Genomic DNA, 14,850 nt, shown 5'->3' on the forward strand with positions numbered 1-14,850 from the left:
ATCAATTCTGCTGCCTGTGCAGATAAGATGTGTGGTAAAGGTTTTGCTTCTATAATCTCAGTGTCAGAAACTACTGCATATCCTACTAGGTTCTGTCCTGCAGGACCCCTTTTGCACGAGCCATCCATGTAGTATGTCACCTCAGCATCATTCAAGGGGACATCCGTGAGATCTTTTCTAGGTAGTGTCTTTTGCTCAATTACCTGCAGGCAGCGGTGTGGTGTGCCATCTGCAGGGGTTGGGAGCAAGGTAGAAGGGTTCAAAGTCGTGCATCGTTCAATTGTCATGTGAGGTTGGCTCAACAATATAGTCATACAGGAAAGCTGCCTAGCAGGGGAAAGATATGCTACCTTCTCTTGCAGTAAAATAATCGCGATGCATGAGGCACTCTGAGTGAGAGGGTGGAATAAAACTACTGAGGCCGAAGCCTGTACTGCCATTGCAGCTGCAACTACTGCTTGTACACAGTGGGGTAAGGACCGTGCCACTGAGTCTAGTTGTGATGAATAGTAAGCAATGGGACGTTGCTTGTCCCCATGCTGTTGTGTTAACACTGATGTCATATAACCTTGCTTACAATCTACAGTTTGGAAAAAACGTTTATGGTAGTTTGGTAATCCCAGAACTAATGAGGACGCTATTAACTGTTTCAGTTTGCAGAAAGCAGATTCTGCCTCTGGTGTCCATTGTAACAAATCCTGTGCTGCCATAGGCTTTTTATATATCAGGTCAGTTAGAGGTGCAGATTCCAAGGCATAGTTTGGAATCCAGCTCCGGCAAAAATTAGTTGTACCCAGGAAGGACATCATTTCCTTCTTGGTAGTGGATTTTGGTGCTTGCAAAATTGCTACTTTTCTGTACTCATCTAATGTTCTACTTTCCTTGCATATTACATATCCTAGGTATTTGACTTGTTTTTTCCAAAGCTGCAGTTTATTTTTATTTACCTTATGTCCTTCAGCGCTAAGAATTGTAATAGCGCTATGGTATCTTCTTTACAATCTTGCTGGGTGGGGGCCGCCAGCAAGATGTCATCAACATAAAGTAAAATCTGACTGCCTCTTGGTGGGGTAAATCCCGCCAAGTTGCTTGCCATTTCTTGTGCGAATATTGTTGGACTTTCACAATATCCCTGTGGTAGTCGCGTATATGCATACCTTTTCCCCTGAAATGTGAATGCAAACCAATACTGGCTGTCAGGGTGTATCGGTATCGAAAAGAGCGCATTGCTGATATCTACCACAGAAAAATACTTCTGTTGAGGTTTTAAATCATTCAACAGTGTGTGTGGGTCTGGCACTGTAGGTGCCCTTGGTATTACTGCGTCATTTACAGCTTGTAAATCTTGGACCATACGCCATTCTCCATTTGCTTTTTTAACAGGAAATAAGGGTGTGTTACATGGTGAATCGGGAGATTCTACCAACACCCCTTCCTTAAGTAAAGCTGCTATGATAGGTTTGATTCCTGCCTCTGCATCTTTTCTTAAGGGATACTGTCTTTTTTGTGGTCTAAATGCTGACTTTGGCATGATAGTAACTGGTCCCGCTGTACGAATAAGTCCTACATCTGACTTTCCTGTTGACCAGAGAGTTTCTGGTATATTCTGTAAGGCATTGTCTTTCTCCTTTAATAGGAGTGCTAATCAGCTGCCCTTGCTAGACTGCAAGTGTATGGCTGGGTGGGTCTGAGTTATCCAGTTCAACTTCTGTACTTGTATTCCCTGTTCTGACAGTTCTAATTCTGTCTGTTTCTCCCATCTCCTGACTTTTTCTCCTAGGTCTGCCCATTCTATGTTTTTGTCCTTGGTTAAGCTAACATGTGGTAGTCTATTAGATTTATAAAGTGCAAAGAATTCCTGGGGCAATGAACAGCTGGCTGCACTGTTCCCTTCTGTGTCCCAGTACAGATTACGTAATAGCAATCTGTTTGCATGATTTTTAAACAATTCTTGCTCATATTCCTTATCAGGTCCTGGTGTGTTACAATAATACAGGGTACAGTGCAACAGGTGTTGTTTATCAATGTCAAGGGAGGGGAACTTGCTGATGGCTACATTCATTAATTCTTCAGTCACAGTCCCTGGACCAGTCATAACCAAGTCCTGGCTGTACCAATAAAACATTTCACCCTCCGATTGCACTGCAAAGGTATTAATTTGTCGCTGTGCTTCCATACCCTGCATGGTTGGGACTACTGCTATACCAAATAGCTGCATAAGGTCTCTGCCCAAGAGGTTTACTGGGCATTTTGCAGAAACAATTTTGCTTTTCTGAGTCAATCCTGAAACAGGATCAGTTATTGCAATATTACGGGAGAGGGGCTCCCGATACAGCTGTCCATTAGCTGCTTTTACCAGTATGTAATCAGGTGACTCTGAGTTTTCTGGCAGTTTGGAGGGATGTATCAGGGTTCATGATGTCCCTGAGTCACACAAGAATTTAACCTCCCACCCTTCTACCAAGAGTGTAATTTTTGGTTTCGTGTCTGCTAATTAGAGCTCCAGGCTCAATAAAGCTAGGTCTAATATTTCATTTTCTTCATTGTCAGTAATTTCCTGCACTTCCTCTATCTCTTCTGTCACATCCTCTACTCCCTCTATCACATTCTCATTTGTCCTTTCTCCGCTATCCCCTTCTAGTGATTCCTGACTACCATATCGTCAGTCCTCACCCTCCTTGTCTTCCGTGGTTGCCTTCTTGTTTTTCCTGCAATCCCTTGCCAAGTGTCCCTTTTTACCGCATTTAAAACATTCATCCCTTTTCTTTCACCCTTCAAAGTCCTCTGATCGCTGATCAGATTGTTTGTTTCCCTGTGCATTTTTCTTGCCCTTTTTCCCGGACTGTTCTACATAAACTTCTGCTCCATCTTCTACAGAAAATACTTGAGCTTTCTTTTTCTTTTTGCTATTGAAATGCCTTTCGGCATGCTTGGCATATTCAAGTAATGACTGTAACCTGCTTGTACGATGATCTACCATGTGTTTTGTAATAAAACTGCTTATGGGTGCAATACTGCCTTTTAAAAATGCATTCTTTAACTGCTGTTCATATGGGGAATCTTGTGTCTGATCTTCAGGAACCTGCATTCCACAGTGGTTATTAAAACATTCTAATAATCTGGCATAATACCGGTCAATAGTTTCACCTTCTTGTTGGATGCATTGATTAATGTAAGTCCAGTCTGCCCTAGGCTTCCATTTTTCAGAGATGCAGTCTGTAAGACCTTTTACTGTTGTCTAATTCTGCGCTGCTATGTGGGAGGGGTCTATGTGCAGCGTCACGGGGATTCCAATTGCCACTAATCATGTGCCAATCTGGCCCCACAATTTGTCTAACTACTTTTTCAACCTCTTCTCCGTTTAAGTTATAACTCAGCCTCATTCCTTGTAAATCTTCTGAGAACTTTTTAAAATTAACTTTTGGATGGGGAATTCCCTCAGTGGCTTTCCGGATATCTTCCGAAGTCCAGGGTCTATACACTAAAATAGTTGGGTCCTGACCATCTTGTCCTGCCTGAGGATTAGGTACTTCTATAAGTGGGCATATTTCTTCTTCACTCATAGATCGTGAATTCTTAACCATTTGATATAACTCAATGCCTTCATTTGAGTTACCTGCCCGTGTTCTAGACCTAGTCCCGATGGGATCTCTAATAAATGGTTTTACTTTTGCAATGTCTCTATTTTCAGTGACAACAGGATATCGTGAGGGTGGACTATCCTGTTCACTTGCTTCATATTCTGGTAAGGGAGGCGGAGGGGCCGATGATATTACTAAGTTATTCTCCTCCTTATCTAAAAACATTGTTTTTGAATTGTTGTTCTTTTGTTCCCTACGGTTTACTTCCTCAATCCACCTGTGTGCCTGAGGAATTCCTAATTGGCATTGCTTTTTTACTCGACCTTTGGAATTGGTTTTGAGCTGTTTAACAAGTTTGATAAGCGAAGATTTTTCTAATTTTCTGTCGAATCCGTACTTATTAACCCATTTTGAATAATATTTAATATTGTCAGCGCGCTGCGACTGCATGTATTTTGCATCTTCGGTTAACGGCGGATTTTGGGATCTTTTTGTGCAGTTATTACCCATTTTGTTCTACCCTTTTTATCGTTACGTAACTTCTGTTATTTTTAACGTGGTACCATGGATTTTGTTATATTCTCTTCAGAATGACTGCCTACCTATTCTGTTTCTCCTGATCTATGACAAGACAGTAATCTTTTCTGTCCATGACTTGTAAAAATACAGTCTTGACAAAAACAGTACAAATCTAGTCCCTGATCTAAAACAGAAAAAAGTAGATTCACCTTACCTGAGTCTACGTGATTGATCACCTGGTTCGTGGAGACCTGTCCTTCAGTCGCAGATCAGACAGTGGCTGGCCTCTTTTGTACGACAATTCAGTCGGAGGGCTTTTCAAATAAGAAGAACCGATTTGGTTTCTTCCCCATACGGTTTCAACCACCCGGCCCGTCTGATCCGAGGTGAAGTGAGGGTTCCGGTCTGAAGGACCAATCTGTCAAAGGAAAAAACTTCAAAGACCAATTCACGTAAGGTTCAGGTATGGCACCGTTTATTACTTGCAGCAAGGAGACAAAACATGTTTATACAGGATTTTGTCCAATTTACTAGTAGGCAGTATGCTTCTTTTGTACAGTTCTATGAAATGTTACTTTTCTATGATTGATGTAGTTAGACACAGCTTTCTGTATTGTTCTATAGAAAATGTTACCTAGATTTCCTGCTGACATGTTCAGATTTGAAACTCACTATGTGTTACATAGAAAATGTTACTTGGATTTCCTGCTGACATGACTGGAAAAACAACCTGGCCTTGGGGCCTTATTTTTAGCCTACTACAAACTTTATATTCTTCAATTGTGCAGTTCTAATATATATGTGTTACATTTCAAGGTACATTTATAGCTTAGGTACAAATAAATGCTGATTACATTTTATATTTTCAAACAGCCTTTGTTTTCATTATCAGTAGCTTCTGCAGCTGTGTATTTTCTCATAGCTTAAGCAAAAAATCAATAACTCTTTGTTTAAGTCTCATGACATTAGTAGAAATGAAACATCTATTATTATTTTCATGAAATTAGCAGAAATCAAATGCTTTCCTGTTAATTTCCAAAGCATAAGCAGATCATAGCTGCACATATTTTTATGACATAACAGGATTGGAATGTCTCAGCAGCTCGTGCAGATTTATGCAGTGTGAAATAGAATAAATGTGTTAACCCTTTTTAAACCTCGAATGCACTAAGCATATTACTAATACATATTTTTATGACAATATATATATATATATATATATATATATATATATATATATATATACTGCTTTCTTATTGATAGTTGTAGATAGGTGGATGTTAGAAGTGTGTAGCATAATGCTAGTGTTAAATAGTGTTGGACAGACTGTAAAGTTTATGTGGGAGTTGGTGTGTTTTTCAGTAAGTGTTGTATGGAATGAGGTGCTGTCTAGGGATACGCTAGTTTGTATAGCTGTAATATAGGAAAGGGAGGTGAGGGCTAGTAGGAGCAAGGGTAGTAAGACTTGCATTGTAGTTTATTGTCGAAAGGTTTAAGTAGTGTTTGTTGTGTGGTGGAGGTGGGGTTATGATGTGTAAGTTCTAGTATGGATGTGGTGTTAGAGTAGGATGTACTGAGAATTGGCTTAGACAAATGATTGGAGCAGATAGTATGTCAGGTGACTAAGAAGATGTATAAGGTTAGGTGTGGTGGGGGGTGGGTGGGATTTGGGGGTAGGGAAGTGGAGTGAGCCCGAAGGGTGAACGGAGTGGGTTCAGACCCCCAGCAGAGGTGAGTACCAAAAAAGTATCAGAGAGTGAAGATGAGGGCAGAACACTGATAGTAGTTCAATTAATGCTAAAATCTGTAGTTAAATTAAGTATATAGGTATCAAAGACCAGTAAAGTAGATGTTATTTAACTAAATTGTACAAAAAGAAATAGTAGTAATACCTATCACCAGTAAAACCCTAAGCTACAGACAGTTAAAGCTAATGTGGTGCACACATTATCTACGAGATGCCAGTGACAGTAAAAGTAATAGGAATGGGTTTTAAAAATGGCACCAGAATCACTCTAAGGCTAAATAAACTCTTTGAATGACGTGAGATGGGAGGGAAGGATAATATGCTAATCAAGGGTGACAGTTAGTAGATGGTGGAACCCCACGAAGCAATCAGGCAATTACTAAAAACAATCAGCCAAATTGACCTAGTAGCTATTTAAAACCTACAGGACTAAATAAAAAACCCAAAAAGCTGTTTAAATCCAAAAAGAATACACAATATAAAGAGGCCGATAAAATGATAGTACGGGGAGAGGACGAAGACCAAACCATAGGACTGTGATAAAGTGGGCACCACAGTAAATAAATTTTAATGTAAAAAAAGAGTATTATGTATATTATATAAGAGATGTAAACATTTTAGATGTACACAGTAGGGCAAGTGAAGTATATGCTCCTTGAATTGTGACACTAGGCTGTGTAATGAAGATATCCTTTAGTTCCAGCAAAGTAACGTCACTGATAAGAATAAGTAGAGCAAAGAGACTTTCATGTTCTAACTACCTCACAGCTCTGGAGTAAAGTAAACTGTTAGGAGAACATATCCTCAATTTCCAAGGTATCCTGCATTGCCAACAAATTAAATCTGAGATGAGCAACCTGGTTTTCTTCTGGAGCATCCGATTCAGTGACCTTTTGTGATTAGGGACTTAAAAGAAATGGGGCACTCCTGGGAGAGCATACTTTCCTCTTTTGTCTGGTTCACTTTTGTTTTGGTTCAGTAACTCATTAACACCTGTGTGGTGTGGAATGCCATACCTATAGCAGTCTACATACATCCCTGCATTCCAGATCATTTTCTGAAAAATCAACTTAAAAAGCATAAGGTAAACAAATGTAAATCTTTTGTGAACAATAAAAGTTATTAAATTTGTAAACATATTAATGTTTTCAGTAAGTATTCTTTACTGTGAGAAAAGTCCATGCAGTATTTATGGAAAGACCTTGACTGCAATGTATAACAGTGCATACAAACCCAGAGTTATATTTTTTGTTAAACTTTCACAAACAAGTTGTCATATCTTGGAACATGTACAACCTGCCCCAGAGAAGGGTTTGCCTCATGTGCTTACTTCAAGAATGTCTCTGCGGCAGTGATTTGTGCTGCAGCCATTTGGACCACATACACAACTACATTAGACATTATTGTCATGACCGCTTGAGAAGAAGTCAGACCACAAATGAAATGGTAAGTCATTTCTCAAAATCTTAGCTATCTTATCTGTGATCAGCAGTGAATCTCCAGCTCTTCCCACCCTGGTGGTACTGCTCAGGAATTCAACCCAACCTGATTCAGTGACTCATCCAAGAGAGTCTTTAGTGTTAGGTAGATACATACTTACTTTATGAGTAATTGTCAAGCTATCCCTTATTGATGAGTCTGAAAAAGTTTCCTACCACCCTCCTACATGTGACTTGTTCTTCTGTCAATAGCTGTTTTTGGTATTCCATCTAAGAAAGGCAAGCTTACTTTTTTATATCACTTGTTTAACGTGGTGCAGATCTTGTTGTTGGCTTTACAAGGTGGTGCTCAGTGGTGGATAGGGGGACAACTGGCATCTGGCTTCTTAGGTTATACTGTGGATAAGGAAGATGCACAGCCATTTGTGACTATATAATTTCTGTGAGTATACTCTTTGCCCCTGCTGCATGTTAACCATGTAATTTTGGTGAAAAAAATTCTAACCTGTAATTAGTGGTGCCATAATACCCAACCAAGGATCCATCAAGGAGGGCATTACTGTGGACCACCTTGTACAGTAAGAATATTTCTGTTATATTTTCTTTACTTTTACCAAGGCTTCTGTTTTGACTGTTGCTTATTTGATGTGTTTTACTCTCCTGATAATTTCTTAGATTTACTGTCCAAATGACTTCTCCCTTGAAAATATACTGTTATGGGAGTACCATCACACAACTATATTTTAAAAGTACGTTATATGTGATAATTTTTTTTTCTTCAGATAAAGTACATCCAAGAATTCCAAAGGGAGAAAGAAGAGTTTGAAAAGTCAATGGCAAGGTTCAGGTATGGTGATCAAATTTTTCCCACTGAATATACAGAAACATCTGTTGAAGTAAATGTTTCTGTGGAGTCACGGCCTGTAACAGGATGTAGTGGCTACTGTGTCAAGAAGTCCAATGTAAACCTGAGATAAATATGTATAATTACAACGTTTTGGACAACGTTTTGTGTGACCAATAAGAGTAGCGCGGGAATGTACTGTATTCTTATATATTCCAAAGTATAAGTGCAATATAAAACTTTTCCATATGAATCTTTCCAATATAATCTTGTCTTCTAATACAGTTTCTTGATTATAAAAGCTAAACTTACTTCTCATAAACCAAACTTTGGAACTTCTGAAAACTCAACTAGCAGAAAACAGGCTGAAGATAAGTCCAGACCACCACGCTGAACAGTTGAATGGTGCAAACAACAATTTATTAAAACGTAACGTTAAAGGCTTTTCGTCTCGATAAATGCCGAGACTTCTTCAGACAGTGTTTAAAAACACTCCCCTCCCATAAATACAATTACTGTTGATCATGTGCAACGTACTCACAAGTTAATTGGTTGACAATACATCTTCTAATAAAACTCAAATACAAATAATATCAAGTAAAATTAGCATTTGTATACTGTATAAAAATTGTTTGCAATACTACAGTCATTCAACGTATATGATCCTCACCTACCAACAAGTACCATGAAATGTGGAGGAAATACAAGTAATGTACAAAGCATAAAAAGGCATCTCGACTCTTGTACAAGTATGTAACTAATGCAATGTAAAAACCATACATCTAAAAACATTGTTCAGGGATAACAACCAAGTATAAAAACATGCTAAGTGTGTACAAATTTGTATAATGTGTATCAAAAATATGTTATTTCTAGGTATTAAAAACTTAATACTAAATGTTGAAGTGTACTTCATTATAAAAACATAAATCAACACATTAAAACTCAAAAAACAAAGGCAGGAGTGATCCTACCCTGTCTAAATAGCAACATTTAATTAACTGTTCCTATTCATTCTGAAACAATTAAATAAAAATATATTATGAAAAATATTAAATAATAAATAATTCAAAACATATGTATAGTAATTAATTATCTCAATAGGCTTCTTAATTTCAAAATACAATTGATAGTACAAGTTTCGTTCAATCTGAGGAATGAACATGCATCTGTACGTATTTGCCAAAATAGTTCCAGTACTTCTAACCTTACAGACTCAGGACCTCCTCTCCCATCTGTAATAATATAGTCAGTGGCTCTAAACAAAAATTGGTGGTTTGGGTTTTCTGAGACATGCTTAGCTAAAACATTATTCATTTTAGCCTTCTTGATGTGATAAAGATGTTCATAAACCCAGTTGCGGAGCCTCCTGTCCGTCTTCCCAATATAAAAAGCAGTGCACTGTTGGCACTGTGCAAGGTAAAACACAGCTTTTGATTGACAGTTAAATTTTTGTTTGACCCTGCATTTAAAATACCTCAAACTAAAACATTCTCCTGTTACCATGTGGGGGCAAAAGTTGCACATATTACATTGGAACATGCCCCTCCTAGTTGAAACTCGTGGGCCATTAACTTCCAACAGTTGTTTTAAAATTTTGCCTCTCTTCCACACGATCTTAGGGGCCTCAGGAAATTTGTTCCTCAATTCACTGTCATTGGAAATTAGGTCCCAGATTTTCCAAAGGATAGATAAGATGACATTGTTATCAGTACTAAAAGGGGTAAAGAGCCTTAAATAGGGAAGGACTTACCTAGCCATGTAGTATAATCCCATTTGTTGGGTTGATATCTCGTCTCTTTGTAACTGGTTCAAAATTGGTTGATAAACACCTGTTTCCCTCTTAGTGCTGTCTTTCTTAATCAAATTGTCAACTGACTGGCTGGGGTATCCCTGACCTAGAAACATACTTCTAAGTGTGTTACATTCCTCCAGAAAGTCGGGAAATCTGGATACCATGCGGGCAGCCCTGACAAGGTGGCCCTTTACCATGGATCTTTTTTGGTACCATGGGTGACAACTACTGAAATGAAGGAAAGTATTTGAATAAGTATCTTTCCTATGGCTTTTAGCACAGAAAGAGTTGGTATTGAAATCTTTACAAAGATCAGTATCAAAATAAGCAATTCTATCTGTGATGTATGTGTGTGTAAATGACAGGAAGCTAGTCATGGAGTTGAAAAATGTTACTAAATCATGTGCTACTGCCTCACTTCCTTTAATCAAAATTAATATATCATCCAAAAAACGTATGTAGTAAGCTGTCTGGTTGACAAAATACTCATTCTTCTGAATAATCTCCTGTTCCCAGTAGGACACAACTAAATTAGTGAAGCTAGCACCGTATGGTGACCCCATAGCTACGCCGACCCTCTGGAGGAAAATAGTGTCATTGAAGGTTAAAAAATTACATGGCAAGATAATATTCAACAACTCATCCACCAAGGATGGGTGTGCACCTCTCTTCCTCAGCATGAAATTGGCCCACTCAATTCCTTCCTCATGTGGAATAGATGAATACAAATCCTTTACATCCACAGTAAGAAAGTTGAGATCCTTGTCAAATGTAAGGTCATTAATATGCTGTAGAAATGACCATGAGTCTTTACAAATGTCTGGTTCTTTGATCACATATTTTTTAGGATTTTGTCTGCAAATTTTGTACAAGGGTATGTGATGCTATTCCTAGCATCAACTAAAGGTCTCATTGGTGGATCGTGAATAGATTTATGAATTTTAGGAATTCCAAATAATTTTGGGATACTGGGGGCCAACATAGTCAAGTAGGGAAGAGATGCAATATCAGTTTTCCCTTCTATAAATAGGTAATTCAAATAAGAATGAATCCTGTTATAAGCTAAATTTAATTCATGTCTGGATTTTTCTTCATATGTGTTGCTGTCTAAAATTCTCAACATCCTGTCTGTATAGTCTTCCTGTTTCATAATTACTATGCCCCCACCTTTATCAAGGCTGTATGATCCTTACTCCTGCTTCCCTAATGGACCTTAATGCCTCCCTTTCATCTAAGGTGATATTAAGTTTGTCATGGCCTTGTAATGTTTTAGAATGCAAGGAACCTCTTAAATCTAACTCACACATTTTGTCAAATAATGCCAAGGTCGGATGAATCGGTGGTGAAAAAGTACTAGATACATGTAAACTATTGCTGCTGTTTGTATTACCACCAAACAACAAATTCAAATTAAGTTTTCTTATAAAATGTTTAAAATCAATAATTGTATTTACAATGTCAGCCCTAGTGTCAGGGACAAAAGTACTATCATTAGCCAAAAGTTCCACAAGTAATGGATCAATTTCAATGTCGGTGAAGTTGAAAATCTTAAAATCCAAACTTGTGTTTAACAAAATGTCACAAGATCTGTCCAGTACAAAAAGAATATCCGTTACCTGTCTCTCCTCCCCCTCTTGTTGAAATTGCTGTTGTAATTGTTCATTCTGTGGGGGTATTGGCGTAAATTGTAGTTTGTGGCTCCCCCTCGAAAATTTGATTGCACCCCTGAATTGGGTTCGTGTTGTAGTTCAGACCCTGCTACTGCTGAAGCATAACTTGCTGTCCCTGCGTTTTCCATTGACACACTATGTATTTGCTTCCGTAATGGCGGGTATTGGTCTTGGGCGTTCCCTTTAGGTCCGAGCGTCTGATTGTTAGGTTGATTATTTACGACAGGGTGATTCTGGCCAATAAACAAGTTAACTTGGGAGGGTGGAGGTGGTGGATAAACCTAACCGCTGCTGTATGCTAGATGGTTCCGGTTCAGTTTTTTCATCTTGGTTTCCTTAATTTTACCAATAATTTTTTTAGATGTATGGTTTTTACATTGCATTAGTTACATACTTGTTCAAGAGTCGAGATGCCTTTTTATGCTTTGTAGATTACTTGTATTTGCTCCACATTTCATGGTACCTGTTGGTAGGTGAGGATCGTATACTTTGAATGACTTTAGTATTGCAAACAATTTTTATACAATATACAAATGCTAATTTTACTTGATATTATTTGTATTTGAGTTTTATTTGAAGATGTATTGTCAACCAATTAACTTGTGAGTACGTTGCACATGATCAACAGTAATTGTATTTATGGGAGGGATGTGTTTTTAAACATTGTCTTACTTCTCATAAACCATATTGGAATTTTGCCAGTCTTGCTTCTAGATGAACTTTTGCAGGAGGTATAACTTGCATGAAACTCTAGTACAAATTATAAGACTACCTTTTTATTGTCCTTCTCATTGTTGGCCAACTTTCATTAAAAGCATATTCATACAGATATTGTCCACCTCCAGGATGTAAATGGCACAGGTGCATGTCAGTATCAAGAGAGTCCCACATAAGGCAACTCAAATTCTGTTAGGGCATGTGATTCCTGTTAAGTGCTAGCTGGGAAAGAAGGGAGTGAGCTGCTGCTAGCTCACCCATCCTTTGGTGAGGGAGGCAGATCTTGCATGACATATGGCTGACACCTAGTCAGCGTATTAGCTGTTATACCCAGTGGGGTTCAAACCTGCCAAGCTAATTCTGTTATACTGTATTTATACTAGGAATCTAAGGGAACGGACTTCCAAGATGGCTGCACATGGAGTAACAGCTTAATTCTGTCTCTCCCAGTATGAAAACAGGACCTTAGCAGAGAAAGCCAGTGGACCAGGATTTCTGAGTAAATTTCAGTAAGTAAGTGGACTGCCTGGATGCAGGGAAAAATACAGAGGACCTGAAGGAAAACCAGCTACAAAAGGTGATTAAAAAACACTGACTGAGAAAAGTACTATAGCTGTTCAGCAAAAAGAAGTGCAAGCTCCAGACATGACTTCCAGTAACCTTGAGGAAAGTATAAAACAATTGCATACAGACCTGACTAAAATAAAAGAAACACTGATGTGTATCAACTCAAACAGTAAAAGGCTGGAAAAAATGGAAGATGCTTTAAACAGATGCTCAGATGAGATGATAAAACTGCAAAACACGGAGTTCAAAATGAAGAAAAGAATATGAGATTGCACAAGAAGAGAGACTGCAAAAATAATAGAATTGGAATATAGAGCATGTAGAGAAAAACTGAGATTTTTTGCTGAACCTGAGAAGCTGGGAGGAACAGACTGCATTATTTTCACTAAAGCACAAATAAGCAACTGGACTAGTATTCTGCAACAGGAATTGTTAATTGAAAGGACAACATCATGTGTATGCTCCAAACCTGGCTATATGAAAACAACCTAGACCTTTATTAGTAAAAATGCAATCTTACCAGCAGAAGGAGTTGATTCTGACAAAACTGTGGCAGAAGGGCAAAGTACTAAAAGTGGGACACAGCAGAGTGTTGGTGGAGAATGACTACTCGTACACCAGGAGAATAGGAATACATTTATTCCATTATTTAGGGAATGTCGAGAAGCAGGCGTGAGATTCAAACTGATGTACCCAGCCATCTTCAGAATATTTTTTCCTTGGGGGGACAAAAACATGTTTTTTGATGGTGTATGCTAAGGAAGAAATACAAAAGTTTGTCCAACAAAAAATGAACTGTGAATCAGAAGGAGATTCCACTTCTGGTAATAAAGACCACAGAGAGACAGTGCCAGTGAAACTTTTTCCAGTGTTTCAATGGAAAATACTTGAGAGACAGAGAAAAGCACAGGAGTTTAATAGAAAAATCGAGAGTGCACTAATGTACTGGAGATGAAGCAGAAACTGGGTTTTGGAGATGGAGATGAGCAGGAATAGAACAAGAAAATCTGGAAATATTGGACTTTCTTGGGCTTTGTTAAACTTATAGGGGACTCTAAAGCATATGTCCTACTTCATGATATTAACATTTGTAGTCTAAAATCAGTAATTTGGAAATTGATAAATGTGGGTTTACAAAGAAATAGTTATATTTGTGAAACAGGACAGAACAAGAAAATATGGAAATATTTGATTTGTTTGGACATTGTTAAAGTTGTAGGGGACTCTAAATCTTATGCCCTACTTTATGTCATTAATGTTTGGAAAAATATTCAGGAGAGGAGGGAGAGAGTTAACTGCAAGTAAAACAAAAATGTTCATAACAGTATTATTTAAGTGGTGCATGCTTTTCTCTGCATGTTATAAAGGAAAGTTTTTTTTCAGTTATTTTTAAGTGTATTGGGATACTAAATAGGTGATTTTGTTTATTCCTTTTTTTCTCCCTTCTCTCTTTCTTCTTGTTCAGTTTTTAAGAAATGTAGGCACTGCAATGTAAAATAAAAGAGATCTGGTTAAAAGACCAAGAGAAAATAAACAAATAGTGTGCTTTTTCTCATTCTTGCATGATGAATGACTGGTTTAAGGCATTAGCTTTCTGTAGTAACAAGTTTTAACAGTAAATGAAAAATAATATTGAATATTATAAACTTTTCTAGTAAACAGTCCTGTATCTGGTTCTTGTGTCACTAGCAGACAATCTGATAGAGAAATGGCTTGGAGAAAATGCTTTCTGAAAGCATTCAAGTGTTTTCCCAGCTGGGAAAGCTATAAAGATAAGGCAAAACCAGACAGCACTTAATAGAATCACAGGCTCTATAATCTTTCTTTTAGTTTAGCTCGGGTTTGTGTGTGGCCGTCAGTTTGGAACAGTTGTTCCTATTAGGAGGGTAAAACTTCAATATTTGAAGATGTATATACATAATTTTGTGTGTTGTTATTAGGTTAGTAGGTTTTCGGGGGTATTAGGTGTGT

The 14,850-nt window shown here is 37.9% G+C and overlaps 1 protein-coding gene across 1 annotated transcript in view; it reads left to right on the top strand.

Moving 5' to 3' along the window:
* Positions 1 to 14,850, top strand: part of LOC122797796 (nucleolar transcription factor 1-A-like) — an 892,813-nt gene that overhangs the window by 367,559 nt on the left and 510,404 nt on the right. The window contains exon 6 of the mRNA XM_044066317.1: positions 8,069 to 8,133. Within this exon, the coding sequence (XP_043922252.1) occupies positions 8,069 to 8,133 (65 nt within the window). The remainder of the gene's footprint in view (positions 1 to 8,068; positions 8,134 to 14,850) is intronic.

The sequence above is a fragment of the Protopterus annectens genome, chromosome 3.part1, assembly GCF_019279795.1.
Source record: "Protopterus annectens isolate FY-2018-M chromosome 3.part1, PAN1.0, whole genome shotgun sequence".
NCBI lineage: Eukaryota > Metazoa > Chordata > Ceratodontiformes > Protopteridae > Protopterus > Protopterus annectens.